Source organism: Gracilinanus agilis, chromosome 6 (genome assembly GCF_016433145.1).
Source record: "Gracilinanus agilis isolate LMUSP501 chromosome 6, AgileGrace, whole genome shotgun sequence".
NCBI lineage: Eukaryota > Metazoa > Chordata > Mammalia > Didelphimorphia > Didelphidae > Gracilinanus > Gracilinanus agilis.
The window spans coordinates 129,946,088-129,962,108 of record NC_058135.1 but is presented as its reverse complement, the minus strand read 5'-3'; the positions used below and the strand labels follow the sequence as shown (position 1 = coordinate 129,962,108).

General features: G+C 35.6%; 1 protein-coding gene across 1 annotated transcript in view; it reads left to right on the top strand.

Annotated features, from left to right (window-relative positions):
- The window catches only part of USP38 (ubiquitin specific peptidase 38), a 35,698-nt gene extending 22,739 nt beyond the window's left edge, over nucleotides 1-12,959 (top strand). The window contains exon 10 of the mRNA XM_044680871.1: nucleotides 9,084-12,959. Coding sequence (XP_044536806.1) covers nucleotides 9,084-9,245 — 162 coding nt within the window. The 3' untranslated portion in view covers nucleotides 9,246-12,959. The remainder of the gene's footprint in view (nucleotides 1-9,083) is intronic.
- The last annotated feature ends 3,062 nt before the right edge of the window (nucleotides 12,960-16,021 follow it).

Genomic DNA, 16,021 nt, shown 5'->3' with positions numbered 1-16,021 from the left:
GTCCTTGAGATTAGGGACTAGTTGATATTGTGTTCATTTGATATCCCCAAGATGTGTCATAGCATTGGCCATAGAATAGATGTTTAATGCTTGCTGGTTAACTAATTTTTTCCCTTAAGTCTGAATCTCACACCAGCAAGAAATAGTAGATCTTACATTTCAGAGAAATACTACTAAGACTTTGATGGCACTTCAAAAAAAGTAGTCAGACTAGGGGGCTAGAAAAATAAATTAGATTCTCAGGAAATGAGGAATACTACTAAAATACTAATACTGATAAGACAAATGTTTTTTTCCTTCTCAACTTCCTCCTGGATCAACCCTGAGGATGAGGTGAGAAGTAGGATTGAGGATAGTCTAAGACAGGAATGGGCAAACTATTCCCGGTGGGCCAGATCTAGGCTGTAGTTTGCTCATCACTGCCTTAAGCAGTTTCCTAATCACTACATCTGGATGTGGGGGCATAGTGATTAGGAAACTGCTTAAGGCAGTGATGGGCGAACTACAGCCTCTTAGATAGCCCATCGGGAATAGTTTGCCCATCACTGGTCTAAGGTACCAGCTAGCCAGTGTTGGAAATGGAAATCCCAAGTTTGTGGCAGAAAGAATTTCTTCTGATTGTCCCACTTGGTTTATTATTCCCAGTTAGTGTCAAGAATCAAAGATAAGGTAATGTAAATACATCAGATTGATCTGGGAGAAAATATATAGGAGAAGACTAGGCAAAACAATAAAATATAATTACCTACCAGTCTTCCCTCACCCTCCAACAAATTTCTAAAAGGAATAGCCTAGTTAATAAAGAAATAGCTAATTTGAAGAAATTAAAATTAACTCAAGTAAAATAACTCAGGAAAATTTTTTTTCTTTTAAATAGCTGCTTTATGAAATTATTTTCTGAGAAATAGCAGTCAATGTAAATTGAATTTTTAGAGAGACTTGCCCTTTGCCACAAATTGAATAGTAAAATAAGAAATTTCTGATTGGTAGTATTTATTTAGCATTGGGCTTTTTATAGTGGAAAAGACTGATTTTTCTCTTGCCATCCTGAAAGCAAATTTGGAAAAAACAAATGGTTAGCAAAATTAAATTCTTAGAAAAGTAACATATTTGTATTGACTTACATTGGTAATTTGGACATACTAGTTTTGCTTTCTTCTAAAATATGCTTAATTCTAATTTAATTCAAGTAGTTTCCAATAACCATGATTTTCCAGTGATAAAAATGCTGCTTTTGGGGGGAAAGGGAGCTACTTGTCATTGAGTAAATTTTGCTGTTTTCCAGGTAACTATTTGAGTGCCATTTTTTATTCACGGTACAATGATTTTTGTAATTTGATTTAATTTTATGTCAATTTGTGTGGAGGTAATTTAGCAAAAATTTAACAGATATTTGAGTACCTACTAGTGCAGAATATACAAAAATTTTAGAAGTCAGAGGAAAGCCTGCATTCATTTTTCATTTCTGACATTACCCTTGAGACTGGGCAAATCATTTAATCTGTTGGGCTATACCTATAATAGAGGGGCTGGCACCTAGCTTCTAATATCCTATTGACTCATTATTAAGAGACACTGGAGTTAGAAAAATAAGCAGGCCTGCCCTCAAAGAGCTTCTATATTCCACTGAGGGCAAGAAAAGATTTCTATTCACTTTCTATTTTTCTCTTTAAATAAGACATCTTAATCTAGATTTTTACTTTATGCTTAATATTAATAGTGTCATGGGGAGAATGTGAGCTAGGCTCCCACAAAACAAAAGTCAGTGACCTGGAGCCTAAGGGCAGTGAAAAAATATCCATCACAATAACAGCTAGCATTTATATATAGAACCCCTTATATGCCATGCACTGTGCTAAGTACTTTACAAGTAAAATTCCCTTTGATCCTCACAACAGCCCTTTGAGGTTGGTGTTTATTATCCCTCCTTTACAGTTGAGGAAGCTAAGGCAAGCAGAGGTGAAATAATCAGCCCAAGGTCAGATTGTAGATGCAGATGTTTGAGGTCAAATTTGAATTCAGGTTTTCCTTATTCTAGACTCAGTATTGTCCACTGCTTTCTACCAGCAGGAGTCTCCCTTGCCATATTCTTCATTATCTAAAAACCCCATTTTCAGCTCCTATCTCCTTTTGCCTTCCTACTCTTAACCTCTACCCCACCAGAACTCACCCATGACTGATAGTTGAGAGAGAGGAACTGTTTTCATTGAACCTGCCCATAGTCAGGGAGGAAGAAGTAAGATGTACTCTTGCTCTACCAAGTTGAAAGTTGTCAGTTTGTCATAGTAGATGTGATGCCTGTTAGCAACACCAACAGGAGAAATATTCTGACAGCTACACCATCCTTGGCAATATTGTAATCAAAATTGATTCCATTAATTAAAGTAACTGTTTAGAATGGGAAGTAAAAGTATGGACCCAAAGTGAGTCATGTTCTAAGAATTTGGGAATAGATCAGGATTCACTCAACCCAGAATTGACCTTTTCTTTATAAAGGAGGAGAAGCCCTTTCATTAACCTGATTCCCCAGAGCCTAGACTATGAAAGATAAAGCTATTGCTTCACATGGGGTGAGGAGCAAAGAATGTCAGCCCTGACTAGAGTAGAAATAGTGGGTGGAGCTTCAAAGCCAGGCCTATTTCATGTCTGAGTAAGCAAAAGAGCAGAGACTAAGGTGCTTCTTCCCACACAAGGGAGCCCACTATACCTTTCTTGCAGGATCTTCTTGGGACCAAGACTAGTATCAGTATTTCATTGCTACCCTCCTTTTTCAAATAGATATGTTTCATTTCCTTGCAGTTACTGTTAATTCTTTTTTCAGCATAGAAAAATCATTTTAAAGGAATTTTGCATGTTAATGTTAATCTAGGAATTTCCTCTCTATTTGGTTTTCATTAAACAATCCCCTTTTCCTCTAATGAAATTTTGATAATGCTTTAGTAGGATTCAGATTATTAAACTATTAGCCCCAACCAGCAAAGATTCCTAATAATCAGCACAAAGAGTATGAACTCTTTTTCATTCATATATGTTATGTAATTAGAATTTTGAACCCCAGAACTCTCCTTCCCAGCCATGATGAGAGACAGACAGACAGACACAGAGAGATGGGGCTACACAAAACTTATATCCTTCCTATGTTAGCACGTAATGTGAAAAGAAACACGGGAAGCTGGGAGAGTTCTGGGGTTCAAAATTTTAGAAGTTAAGGATTGTCTTTATCTGGATATATAGCAAACCCAGACTGGTTTTTCCATCTGTAGGTCTAATCACAACTAATTTAAGAGTTTTCTATTTTTTTTTGTCATCAGCTTTATGATGTACGTATTAAAGTTTTGATTGTATATTAACAATAATAATAATAACTAACATTTAAATAGTGTTTACTATGCCCGGCACTGTGCTTATAATAAGTAAGATCTTTGCCATTTTTATCTTATTTGATCCTCAAAACAACCCTGGGAGGTAAGTGCTGTTATAATATCCATTTTACAGTTGAGAAAACTGAGGTAAACAATTAAGTGACTTTCCCAATGGTTGTACAACTAGTCTCTTAAGACAAGATTTGAACTCAGGTTGGCAAACTCACCTCTCTATCCACCTAGCTGCTTCAAAATAACTAGCAGAGGAAATACAGCAATTGGAGTAAAATCTAATTTGCTTACTTTATCAAACCAAACCATTTTGATCCTTTAATTTTATGCCAAGAAGCTGTTTTGTTTCTTCTCTCAATTAAACATGTTTTCATAATTGCCAAATAACTGGAAAATGTGATGGAACTTGTTTTCAGCTTTTATATTTAGGAGTTACTTAATGTTGGTAGCATGGCAGATTTTAATGGTTCTGCCTTTAGTATCCTTGGATTTTTATTTAATACAATACTAATTTTGTATCTTTTTCTTCATTATAGTGGCTTTTTAATTTTGTAATAGATTACTCTGTATAGAATGTCTTTGGCTTTAACATGTGGCATTAAATCTGTTTATAAATCATTTTTTGCCAAAAGATTATTCTAATATTAATTTACTTTAAAAAGACTTAAAACAAGCATTTTAAGGTTATTTCAGTGTATGCTGCATTTAACCAAATATTTTTAATCCTGTATTTGAGTAAATGCTTCATGTTTATGTCATATTACCTTACAACACCAATTGAATTTTTTATTAGAAGAAATATTTTCTTAAATGTTAATAAAAAGTCTTATTTAGCACATTTCTGTTCATTAAAAGAATATTTTAGTAAAATTAGTATTACATGTTAGAAAAAATAGCATTTAATAAATTTTACTTGAGTTTATTAGTGATAACTACTGATAGGTTCTGGCATCAACTCAAGTAGTAACAGCCAGAGAAGTAATTAGCTAAGCTGAGTGATAAGATGAGGCCATCATTGCCTAGGCCAGTGTTGGCAAACCTTTTAAAGATCCCGTGCCAAAGTGCCACCTCACTGCCTATGAGGGTGCCCTCTCTTCCCCACCCAACCCTCCCCTTCCTCTGCATTACCCAAGACAGCAGAGGGAGGAAGTGTTTGAATTGGGTGGTTGAGCAGAGGGGCAGAGAGAATGCAAAAAATGTCCTCAGGCATGGTAGAGATGAGTAGTGGAGCAACCCTCCTCTGACACACTCACTGGGCATGTGCCACATCTTCAACAACATGGGCCTAGGCAGATATTCTTCAGGAGAGAAGAATAGTCTATTTCTAGTCCATTCATACCCATAACCTGATATTTAATCATGAAATACATGATTATTTAAGATTTAAACACTAAAGGAGCTAACTCTTCAGTGGAGATCTGAGCAAAATAGGTTAGGATAATGTCACTTTTAGAGTACTTTAAAATTTACAAAGCACTATATATACATTTTCTCATTTAACCCTTAAGAGTCCTGTGAAGTACTTATGAGTAAAAGAGGTTCAGTAAACTGACTTGCCCATGGTCACACAATGTCAGAAGACAAATCAATATTTATATGTAGCTCCATGGTGCTGCTGAATTCCCTGAATCTGATGGATTCTAATTTTAATGATTTGCCTTAACTCAGAGCACAAAATCTAAAATTCTTAGCCCCCACAGCAACAGTAACTCTTTTTGTGTGCATAGTCTGTTATTAATCTTAGGATTAACAAATACCCTGATATAAATTTGCATTGTAAATTAGTTGCTATGGGAACCACGACTTTTGACTATTAAAAAATATACTCCAAAGTTATGCTTTTTCCCTTACTGAGAAAAACCAAATTGAAAAAGGCAATTTTTCCTTATATCAGTTGGGAATCTCTCCCAAAAACTAAGAATGTGCCGAGTCTAGACCAGTGATGGGCAACCTTTTGAGCTTTGGTGTGTCAAAACTTGTCAAAAAACGAGCATAACTCAGGTGGTGTGTCACTTCAAGAAAAAAAACATAATTTCGCAGTATTTATAGTTTAAATAACAAAAATGTATAATTGTAATCTACAACTGTATTTAATAAATCCAAATAAATAAATTAATATAGGTAGAATTGTCATCTATAGTGTACAGAGTGTCTACACTACACTACAGCAAACGTTTCATCTTTGGCATTCAGCCCCAGACTTCTCTGTATACAGCCACAGCATGTCATCAAAAATGACTTCGCATGTCATAGGTTTTCCATCACTGGTCTAGACCTTTGTCAGCCTGAAACTCATACAATCAGATAACAGAACTAAAAAAAGAATGATGTTTTCATTCTACTACTTTCTTAGAAAGTTTCCTGAACTAAGGTACAGGATTTATGATCCCAAAAGCAATGGGAGAATTAAGTTAATTGCTTATTCTGTATCCTTCATTAAGACTCAGGAGAAGATAGAGGTTAACCTTCAGAAAACTGCTTGAAGTTTAGAGAAAATTCCCTCTATCTTGGGGAGCTCTGCACAAAATGTTTTGTACTCATCACAATAAATTCAATTCATTGGGGACATTTATCAGATTTCCCAACACAGAATATAAGTGTAACTAAGAATTAACTTTTCTATTAGTACCATATCACATCTATTTGAGGGATCTATTTAATAGAAGCAACATATAATAGAGCAGAGTTTGCCACGACCATCCCACTCTAGAGGTTAGCTGTGTAATTATGGGTAAGACTTTGAACCTCTCTGTACCACCTTCAGTTTCTTCATCTCTAAATGAGGTAAATATACTGTATGCAACATACTTCACAGGATTTTTTTGAGGTGACATGTGAGATACTATATGTATTTAAAGGCATTTTACAAGGTCAAAGCAGTGGAAATTATTTGTTTTTTCCATCTCCTTAACATTTGGCATGCCTTTTACATCTGTTTAATTCATTTTTTCAAAAGAAGGAATAAAAGAGTTTTACTTCATTGGATTCAGTGTTAACACTTGAGTATTTCTGAAAAAGTTTTGTCTTTCCACAGGGGAAAGGAAAGAAGGAAGGGGTAGAGGTCAGCATTTTAAAAAGGGTAGTCTGGTTCTTTGCTCCAGCAAGCTACTCAGTAAAATGACAAGACTTGTCCCAAAATGTTCCTCAAATTCACAGATAGTATAAAATTCCTCTATTAGGCTGTCAGAGAATGTCTAGTCTACCACTGCATTAAGATATCATGCCATACCATGCCCCCAACAGCGTTTGTTTCTCACACTCCCACATCAGTCACTGAGCACAACTAAAGCTAAAACTACTCTTAAGGGCACATCAAAGAAAACTGGAATATATATATATATACACATACATACATACATTTCACTTGAAAACCCTTAGTCCAAAGAGAATCAATTTTCCATTATACACATTCTAGTGCAATTTTAAACTTAATTAAGAATAAAAAATAGAAATTTTTGAAAATCTTACTGACCAGACCAAGGTTGACAGGTTGATGAACCCAGACTACTAACTAGTACGTTAGAGTTAATTATAGTAATCACACAGAAAATTCTGATGGAAAGACATTCTTTTTGAAATGCACACTATTTTTCAGCAGTCTCCAACATGGCTGTGAATAATCAATTACCAGTTTGATCTTTTCTTTAAAGGAGTCAGACTGATTTCTTTTTCAGTAGCCTATCTTGTTTTTCCTTCATAGAAAATGATGAATTTCATTTTCCATGCTTAAGTCAGTCATAGCAAATGTTATTTTTCTTTTCCGCTAGTACGCTGCCAAGATTTCTGCAGCAGTGATTGGTGGGAAGCAGATAAAATGATATCTCTTTCAACCTGCTAAGCAGGTTTCAGTGGTATTTATTGGTCAGCAGTTTCACCTCTCTACCATGTCAGCTTTTATAGGTAGTAGCAAAGATTTTGGGAACTGTTTGTTGCAGCTAGTATATTTTGACTCTAAATTACCACTAGAATTTTAATTGGAACAAATAATTCATTTACTGATTTTAACTGTAACCCATCATTGTTTTTTGTTTGATAGTTAAGAATAAATTGTGGGAGTATTTAACCCTTGCTTTTTGCTTGTAACTACTCTTAAGACAAGAGGGGCAAGGTCTCAGCAGTTAGGATTAAGTGAATTGCCCAGGGACACACAGCTAGGAAGTGTCTGAGACTGGATTTAAACCCATGTTCTCCAACTCCAGTCCTGGCTCTGTATCCACTCTGTTACCTAGCTGACCCATCAAGAATAAATTTTGTATCCATGTTTTGAATTTAGTTTAGTGTATTCCAGATACTATGAAAGGGCAGGCAATGTACTAATAATAGCAGCTTTAAAAAGGATATTGGACTGGTTTATATAACTTCTATTCATAGCTCAAGAAAAAAACCAGTTTGTATCAGATAAATCACTTGACTCTTGAAAGCTATAAAATTAGAATAAATGATCCCAAATGATTCTCTTTATTTATTAAAATATGAAGAACCACATAGGTGCTAATCTGTAGGTTGAAGACATGCCAACTAGAGTGACACACTTATAAGCAGACTTGGTTGTCGTTCTTCATACCTTGAACTCTAGAGTTGAAGATGAACAAATGAGCAGTTTCTCTTGTACTTGAGGTATATTCCCAGCTCTTAACTGGCCGAGTCACCATGGGTCATTTTATCTGTCTGGACCTCAATTTTCCTAATCTATAAAATGAATTGAGCTAAATGATCTCTAAGGCGCCGTCCAAATCAAAGATCTTATGACCTTATATAATCCAGCTGTTTTTTAAAATACTTTACAAGGTATTTATGTGTAGCACCTATAGGCTCTTATCATTAAACTTAAATCTATAAAATTTTAAGCTCTGCTATCAGGATTTGTTTCTTCACATGTAATTACTCTGAGACCAAATAGATGGTACCTAAAAATCCCCTTGTAGTTTTTGGAAAATGTGGAGGGAACTTGATTCTCTACTTAGTTGATACTTTTTTTTCATTGCCTTCAATTTGTTGCTATAATCAATAGTTTCCAAAATATCCCTGGAGTTAAAATAATGCTTTGTATGTTCTAGATTTTATATGTGCCTAATGCCTTAATGTAACTTACCCCACAGTATATACAAAGAAATCTTTTCCTAATTTAAAAAAATTACATTTATTAAATAAGCTATATTCTGTCTAGGGAAATCTAACAAGCTGTCTTTTTTGGTATAGGATTTTGGGATTTATAGCTAGAGGGGACCTTAAAGATCATCAAGTTTAACACTCATTTTACCGAGGAGGAAAACTGAGGTCAAAATGAAATGACTTGCCCAAAGTCACCAACAAGTGTGTGTAGCCAAAGTAGTATTGGAATCTAGATCTTTAGACCATCAATTCATCAATCAATAAACATGCATTTACTAGGTACCTACTGTAGGTTAGGCTCTGGGAATATAAAGACAAATTGGACTGTTCCTGCCTTCAAGATACTTAAAGGAGGAATAATGTATGCCATTGCAGTGGAGCCCTGCCATTGTCCCCCTTCCTGATCTACCAACTTTGTGAATTTAAGTATTTACTGGTACTTTGTTTTTCTGACGATAAAATTAAGATTTACATACAGAGATATTTTAAAGGTTAGTGTGCTAAAGTTTGTAAAGCCCATTTGTTCCTGAATGTAAAGTACTGAGATTTCATTTTGATATGACTTCCATTATATTCATCAATTTGTTTGAATTTCAGGAACAAGAGCTGAATGCTCGAACACGTGCACTACAGGCTGCTTCTGCTTCCTGTTCCTTTCGGCCCAATGGATTTGATGACAATGACCCTCCAGGAAGCTGTGGACCAACGGGGGGAGGGGGAGGAGGAGGATTCAGTACAATTGGCAGACTAGTTTTTTGATCCTAAGAAGGAAAAGTCCAATCCAGAATGCACTGATTATAAACAGCATCCAATACTTATTATGACTGTTAAAATGTCAGATTGTATCGAACATATCTAGTTTTCTTTTTCAATTGATCCCTATGCTAAGAACCTACCCATTACTTATTTTTATTTTCTTGACAGTACGTTTATTTATTAACAAAGTGCATCATGGAAAAAATCTACCTCTTAAAAGTCCATTTACTTTTATGGTTAGACATGCTTGACCAAAAGAAAACATAAAACTTTCAAAGAAAATATATACATGGTCCCTAATTAAGCTGCATTAAATTTAGTAGAGGCAATTAAACTGTCCTGCTCCTATTCATACTGAGCAAAAGGACAATACACTGTCCTTTTGAAAAGAAACCTGCATTGAACCAAGAAATGAGGAGGGTGGGAAAAGGTTCAAAACATTTAAATGTTTCATACATAGTTATCCCATCATTAAATTTGTACATCCTTGAAACTATCAGAGATGATGCAATCTATAATGAAGGCAATAACTTAACATTTGTCATGTACTTTCAGGTTAGTGCTCTTCAGAGACATTTTATTTACATTTCCAGTACAGATGTTTAAGAAAGAACATTTATAGATATTTGCTAAATTGATTTCAGGAAAAAAGTGCATGGTCCTGTAGGAGCAAAATTTTTAACTAGAAATTGCTATAACTTTGTAGTATTTCTAATTGTTTAAGATTTTTAAATTCTATTTCAGGGAGTATATCTGCTTTGTGTTTTTGAAGGAGGTGGGTTCTGTATGTGCCTTGCAGTACTGTAATTAAAAATGTGAGTCTTTGGCTGCAGAAAAGTTAAAGAACATGAAATATTAGAAATTAACTTCTTTTGTGTTGATGGTATTAGAATTATAACTTTTTTGAAAGGTATTAGATTTTCCAGAAGTAAAATCTGGTGGTTCTAAAAAAAAAAAAAAAAAGAAGAAAAAAAAAAGCTGTTTGGTAGTTTATTTTAAACTCCTAAAAGAATTCAGAAGAAATTATTCTAGGAAAGCATAATTTTTTTGAATTGCATTAACCAAACAAAATCCTGAGCATTAAACATTGATCCCAAATTTTTGGAGCTGTAAATTTGTTTTATTTTTGGTTCAGATCTAATCTCTATGTTACATATCTTTGTAGTAATCTTGTAAATGGTCATGTACCTTTACCCTTCAGAAAACTCAAACGAATACTTGTTCTTTCTTACTCTACACAGGATTCAAAAATACTTCTTTTTTAAAAGTCATCTTCCTTCTTCTCTGTTCTAATAACTTGACTGTTTTCATCTACATTTGTTTTGAAAACAGTTTAAGGAAAGATTTAGAGAATTTGGTTTTGTCTTTTTTTTTTCCTTTGTGCTTTATGACAGGTAAAAAGTCTCAAATTTTCAGAGAAAGGGAGAGAGCCCAAGAAAAATGGTTTGGGGTAAAGACTAGAAATTTTATTACCAGACTTAACCGGTGTTGAAAGACAGCATAATATAGTGAATCAAGACTGCCTTCTGAATTAAGGAAGTCTGGGGTCAGGTCCAGGTTCTGACATGCATAACTGTGTGGCCTTAGCCAAGTCCTATAACTTCTCAAGGGCTCCCCAGACAACTCTTAAGATTGTGAGTTACACAGCATGGGCTACTAGGGTATTATTGGGGCCCTCACTGGGAATTTTCCCCTACAAAGATAAACACATCAGTTCTATCAAAATTCTGTACTACTTTTCTTGTAGGGTGAATGAGTTGCCTGGGGTTTTATTATTCATCTTTGTTGTAGATCTGATCCTCTAAAGGTAACTCTAGCAAAATTGTGCACACACCAATCTTTGTGTTTTATTATGGTAGAAGAATGAATTGTGAGTAGAGACTTCCTCAAAGAGAATTCTTTCATGGACCAGGTTTGCTAGAAAAGCAGAACATTTGAACAAGAAAGACCATATACTTAAGTCTGGAGATTTTTTTACCCAATCCATACTTTCCACATAGTCTGCACAGTTCTCCAGATTAGTTGAGAGTTATCATTGTAGTGGAGGGGGAAATAGGCAAGGCAGTTTGATGCAAGCAGATTTTTTTTTTGGTTCTGTTGCAGCCAACTTTAAATCCTGCTTTTCCAAGTAATATTTGCCATGGAAATAATCCAAGAATTTCTATCCAGTGAGAGAGAATGTATGGAAAAGGCATTGTAAAACTTAAAGCATTATATATACATGTTAGCTATATCAGAGGCATGGAGTCAAGATTAAGAAGCATTTCCCCATCATAAATCCAGCTGATGAAGAAATTGATTTTAAAGTTTACCAAAACTGTAAATGCATTAGTTTGGATTTCCAAAGTAGAATGAATGTTATCTATGTCATAACTGGTCCTATGTTAATGAACCCGTTCAGCATAAATAATAGAATATAAATTTAACTGAAATTTTACAGGAAAATAACATCAGTTGCTACAAATCCTTGTCTAGAAAAGAATTAGATCCAGAAGTATTGGAAGTATAGTTAATAAATGAGGATTTGATTAGTAATGGATAAGAAATATATATATTTTGGCCAATTTGCTGCTTCAGTAATTTCTGTCTAAATTATAAGCATGGGAATATTGCTACAAAGAGTTGCTTCTTCCCTCATGACCCTTGTGTTTTCTTTCCCTTTTTCTACAGACTTCCTTCCAGATAGGCTACTTAAGTAGAGTTGACCAGCTGACATTAACATTTCTCTTTAGTTCAGCCAAAGGTATTAGGCCAAAGATAGAAAATCAAGGCTTTGTCTTTTTCAAAAGCAGCTCACAGACACACAATGATAAAAGCAAACCACTTTTTTTTAATTTAATTTTGTTTAATGGTGCTCCGAAAGAAGGAAATACTCCTTCATACAAAGGTGGGAGGACTAGAACCTTGTCACTGAGTCATCCATGCTGTGCTACTTCTCAGCCCTGTAGAAAAGGACAATATTGTGGCATGTTCTGCCCAGGCCTTCCCAGAGGCCATCACACTTTCCAAGCCCCGTGGTGTTAGAGGTACAACCTGGACCTGCATTTGAGAACCTTGGCTTTTTTTTTTTTTCTGTGAAGTTGAGGATCCCCGTAAATTCCATTGTGTAGAGTTGATAGTCCAATAGTCCTTATCACTTTATGAGTTCTTAATGCTCACAGCATGTGATTGTGGGTCCCAGTCACAACTTGATTAAAGCAACTTAAAAACATTGGGATCAAATGTTTTTCAAAGTTCACTATTTGCACAAAATTTTAAAAGAACTAAATCTGTCTTGATTACAAAATGATTTTCATCTCTTTATTTCTGTATCTATGTAATCTGTCATTTTATTTTTCTGACTAGTATTACATAATATTGGTAAGCTATAATAGTGAATGTGTACTGTGAAATTCAATCTGAAATGCTTTTGCAGGTTTTAACTTTTAACATTGAATGAATGTATGTATTCCTCAGTAAGGGTGCTCTTTCCACTCCAATAAAGAAGCTTTCAACCCTGTTTTACTTTGGGAGGCTAAAATATCCATCACCTAGCAGTCACCCTGTAGTGGTTTTAAAAAAAAATACCACCTGACAGGCTTATTTACTGGAGTGGACAGTTATCTACAAATCTTGCAGCAAACTATAATTTTGTGTTCTTTTCCTTATTTCTCAATGTCTTACCTTTCTGTGACTTTGATTGCTATCTTTAAAGCACAATACAGAAAGATTTTAAAGTACTGAGAATGTTGTGAGGTGGATGGTAATTCATGCCAATAAATAAAAGAAACACCTTTATACAGCTCTGAGGGGAAAATAGGTCTCTGGGGGGGAAAATGCCACTACCTCATTATGTCTGGAAAAACTAAACCCACTTTACTGGGCTTCCGTTTTGTCATTTGTAAAATAAGAGTTTAACAAAATTATCACTTAAATCAAGTTTATCTCACAAGGTTGTTGTAAGAATCAGGTAATACCTGATGAAGCCATTTGCAGACCTGTTGAGTCTGTTAAAGTTGGGTTCTCCCGAGTAAAAGCCATTTATTCCATCAACAAGTATTTATTGGCCTCTTTTGTGCCAAGTATTGGAGTTGGAGATGAGTCAAACTCCCTACAAGAAAGAATGTTTACATTCTAATGGGGAAGACAAGAATATATATATAGATAAAGGGGTAATTAGGTGGCATAGTGGAGAGAACACCAGGCCTGGAATTCAAATCTGCCCTCAGATGCATCCTAGCTGTGTGACTTTGGGCAAGTCACTTAACCCTAATTGCCTAGTCCTTACCGCTTTTCTGTCTTAGAATTAATACTAAGACAAGGTATTCATTTAAGTTATTTATATATATATGCATATATATGTATATGTATGCACGTGTTCACATGGTTTCATTGGGAGTGGGGATCAGGAAGGGCTTCACACACTGGGACAATGCTAAGGCCTACAGCTTTAGAAGCTGACGGAGTGTTTGACTAATGGAAATAGGAAGTCAGTGAGGTTAGTGGAGTGGGAGTCCACATGTTCAGATTTGCCTTAGAGAAAAATTCCTTGGGCTACAACAAGTATGTTCAAAGGACTGGAGTAAAAGAGTGGAAGGATGGGGGGGGCGGGGCGGGGGGTGGTGCAGATCAAAAAACTTTGAAAGCCCCTAGTCTTAAAACATTAAATCCTTGGTCCTAGGACATTTGAGAATATCAAAAAGTCAGATGTGGGAAATTTAGTTCAAAAGTAATATATACCAGTTCATTTGAAATAGAATGTATTCATCACGTGAACTTTTTCCTCATAATCTTAAGACGGTTTATCAGGATCATGGATTTTGTTTTTATTTTGTTAGCTTTATTAAAATGGGGGGGGGGGGGACTACAGCTTCCCAACATGACAATTACATAGTTCTTTTTGAAGAATGGAAATCAAGAAAGGCCCCAACCTATATTTAATAATTCAAAGGATTTGGTTAAAGTGTTTTAAGATGTTTTACAACTTGGATCATATATTGACAGTGAACCAGAAGTTTTGGCCAGGGCCTGATAGCCAGTTGTCACTTCCCCCTCCGGGACTATATGTACATGCATACCTTACTCCCAGCCTAATCAAAGTGTTCAGTTAAAAATAAGCTTTTAGTTTACATGACACTAAGGAGAGCCCAGATCCTGAATTCACAGGGCCTATATTTAAATTAGGCCTCAATTTACTACCCATATGATGTCACTTAACGTGCCATCACACTTTTTAAATGGGGGGAGGAGTATGAATTAGAGATTGGTCTTAAGGTCGATTTCAGACCTAGATTTATTTTCAAGGCACCAAAAAGCTCTAACAAATGATGTTTCTATGTGAACTTCAAAAAATGATGTTTTAGACCCTTGGAAGAGATGCTATTCAAATGACCTTGAGTCACTGAGAAAAATTAAACTGGAGGCTTGGGAAGAGTTCAACCCCCTGAACAGGCTGGTTTTAACTAAATTGCTCCCATCATCTTTATTGTGTTTGGGGGCTTTTTTTTTTATGCTTTGCAGAAGGAAACTAGACCGTGAGAGATCAGCCACTAAACTTCCAATTGATTTGACATCCTTATGAGGATGATCTAACCCTTTGAATTGTATTTCTAGAGCTAAAAAGTACCAGAGAAATCTAAAGTAAGAGTCTCATTTGAAGAAACTTGGGACCGAGATGTTGGAATTAACCAAATTGATTTATAACTTCTGACCCTGTGCTACATTTAAAAAAATCTTAGAAGAGCCACTCAATTCTGATAGTAACATACTTTTATTTGGAATGTTTAAGGAAAATACAAAAGCAAAAAAAAAAAAAAAACAAGAGGAAGTAGAAGACAAAAAGCGTCTTGGGAACAAGGGAAAGGTACCTTTTTTATATTGGAAACTTCTTTATGGGACTTAATAGTTTTTTGATCTTATAAAGGCAAATAGATTTGGAGGGGATACTATGCGGAAGAGAGCCAGGAAACCAAGTAAAGATGAGATTCACACCATGGCAGGTTTTCTAGTACTTCTTGGTTAATATTTCAGGGCACCTTAGGGTTCAACCATCCCTTCAATCAGTACCTTGGTCTGTAGTATAACAGTTTTTATAGAGAGGGGAAGGCTGCTTAGGACCAGAAGGAGGAACTACCTTCGTCATCCTAGAATGTCAACATTGAAAGTTAGAGGAATGGGGAAGTGTGAAGTATGAGTGGACTCTAAGGAATAGTGTGTTGGCTATAAAGGATAAATTCTTTCCCCTTCCCTATCCCCCCCCCCCCCCCACACACACACACCTATAAATAATGACTATTAGACTCTATTTCAGGGGTCGGCAACCTTTTTGGCTGTGAAAGCCATAAACGCCACATTTTTAAAAATGTAATATCATGAGAGCCGTGCAGTGCTCACAGTGCGGCTCCTGTAACAGCGCCTGAAAAAAAAAGGACTTTATGGTTCCTGCAGAAAGAGCCAGATATGGCTCGAGAGCCATACGTTGCCGACCTCTGCACTATTCGGTCAACTGGGCTAATTGGGTTGAAATCAACAATTGTAAACCTTAAAAATTCAGTGTCTGAGACTATAATCCTCTTCCCTTAAGATTCTGTACAACATGGGAGGGAATGGAATTTATTTCTTTTTGGGGTTAGTCCCCCCCCCCTCACAATCTACCTTTCCTGCAAAACAAGGGATGTGTCACCAAGATTATTACGCATCACTATATGCCTTTGTTTGCAATCTCTCCCTGATGAGATCCTCACAGCAATCTCAGTTAAAGTTGGTTTCTGATCAATGGTTGCTGTAGGTTCCCTTAGAGC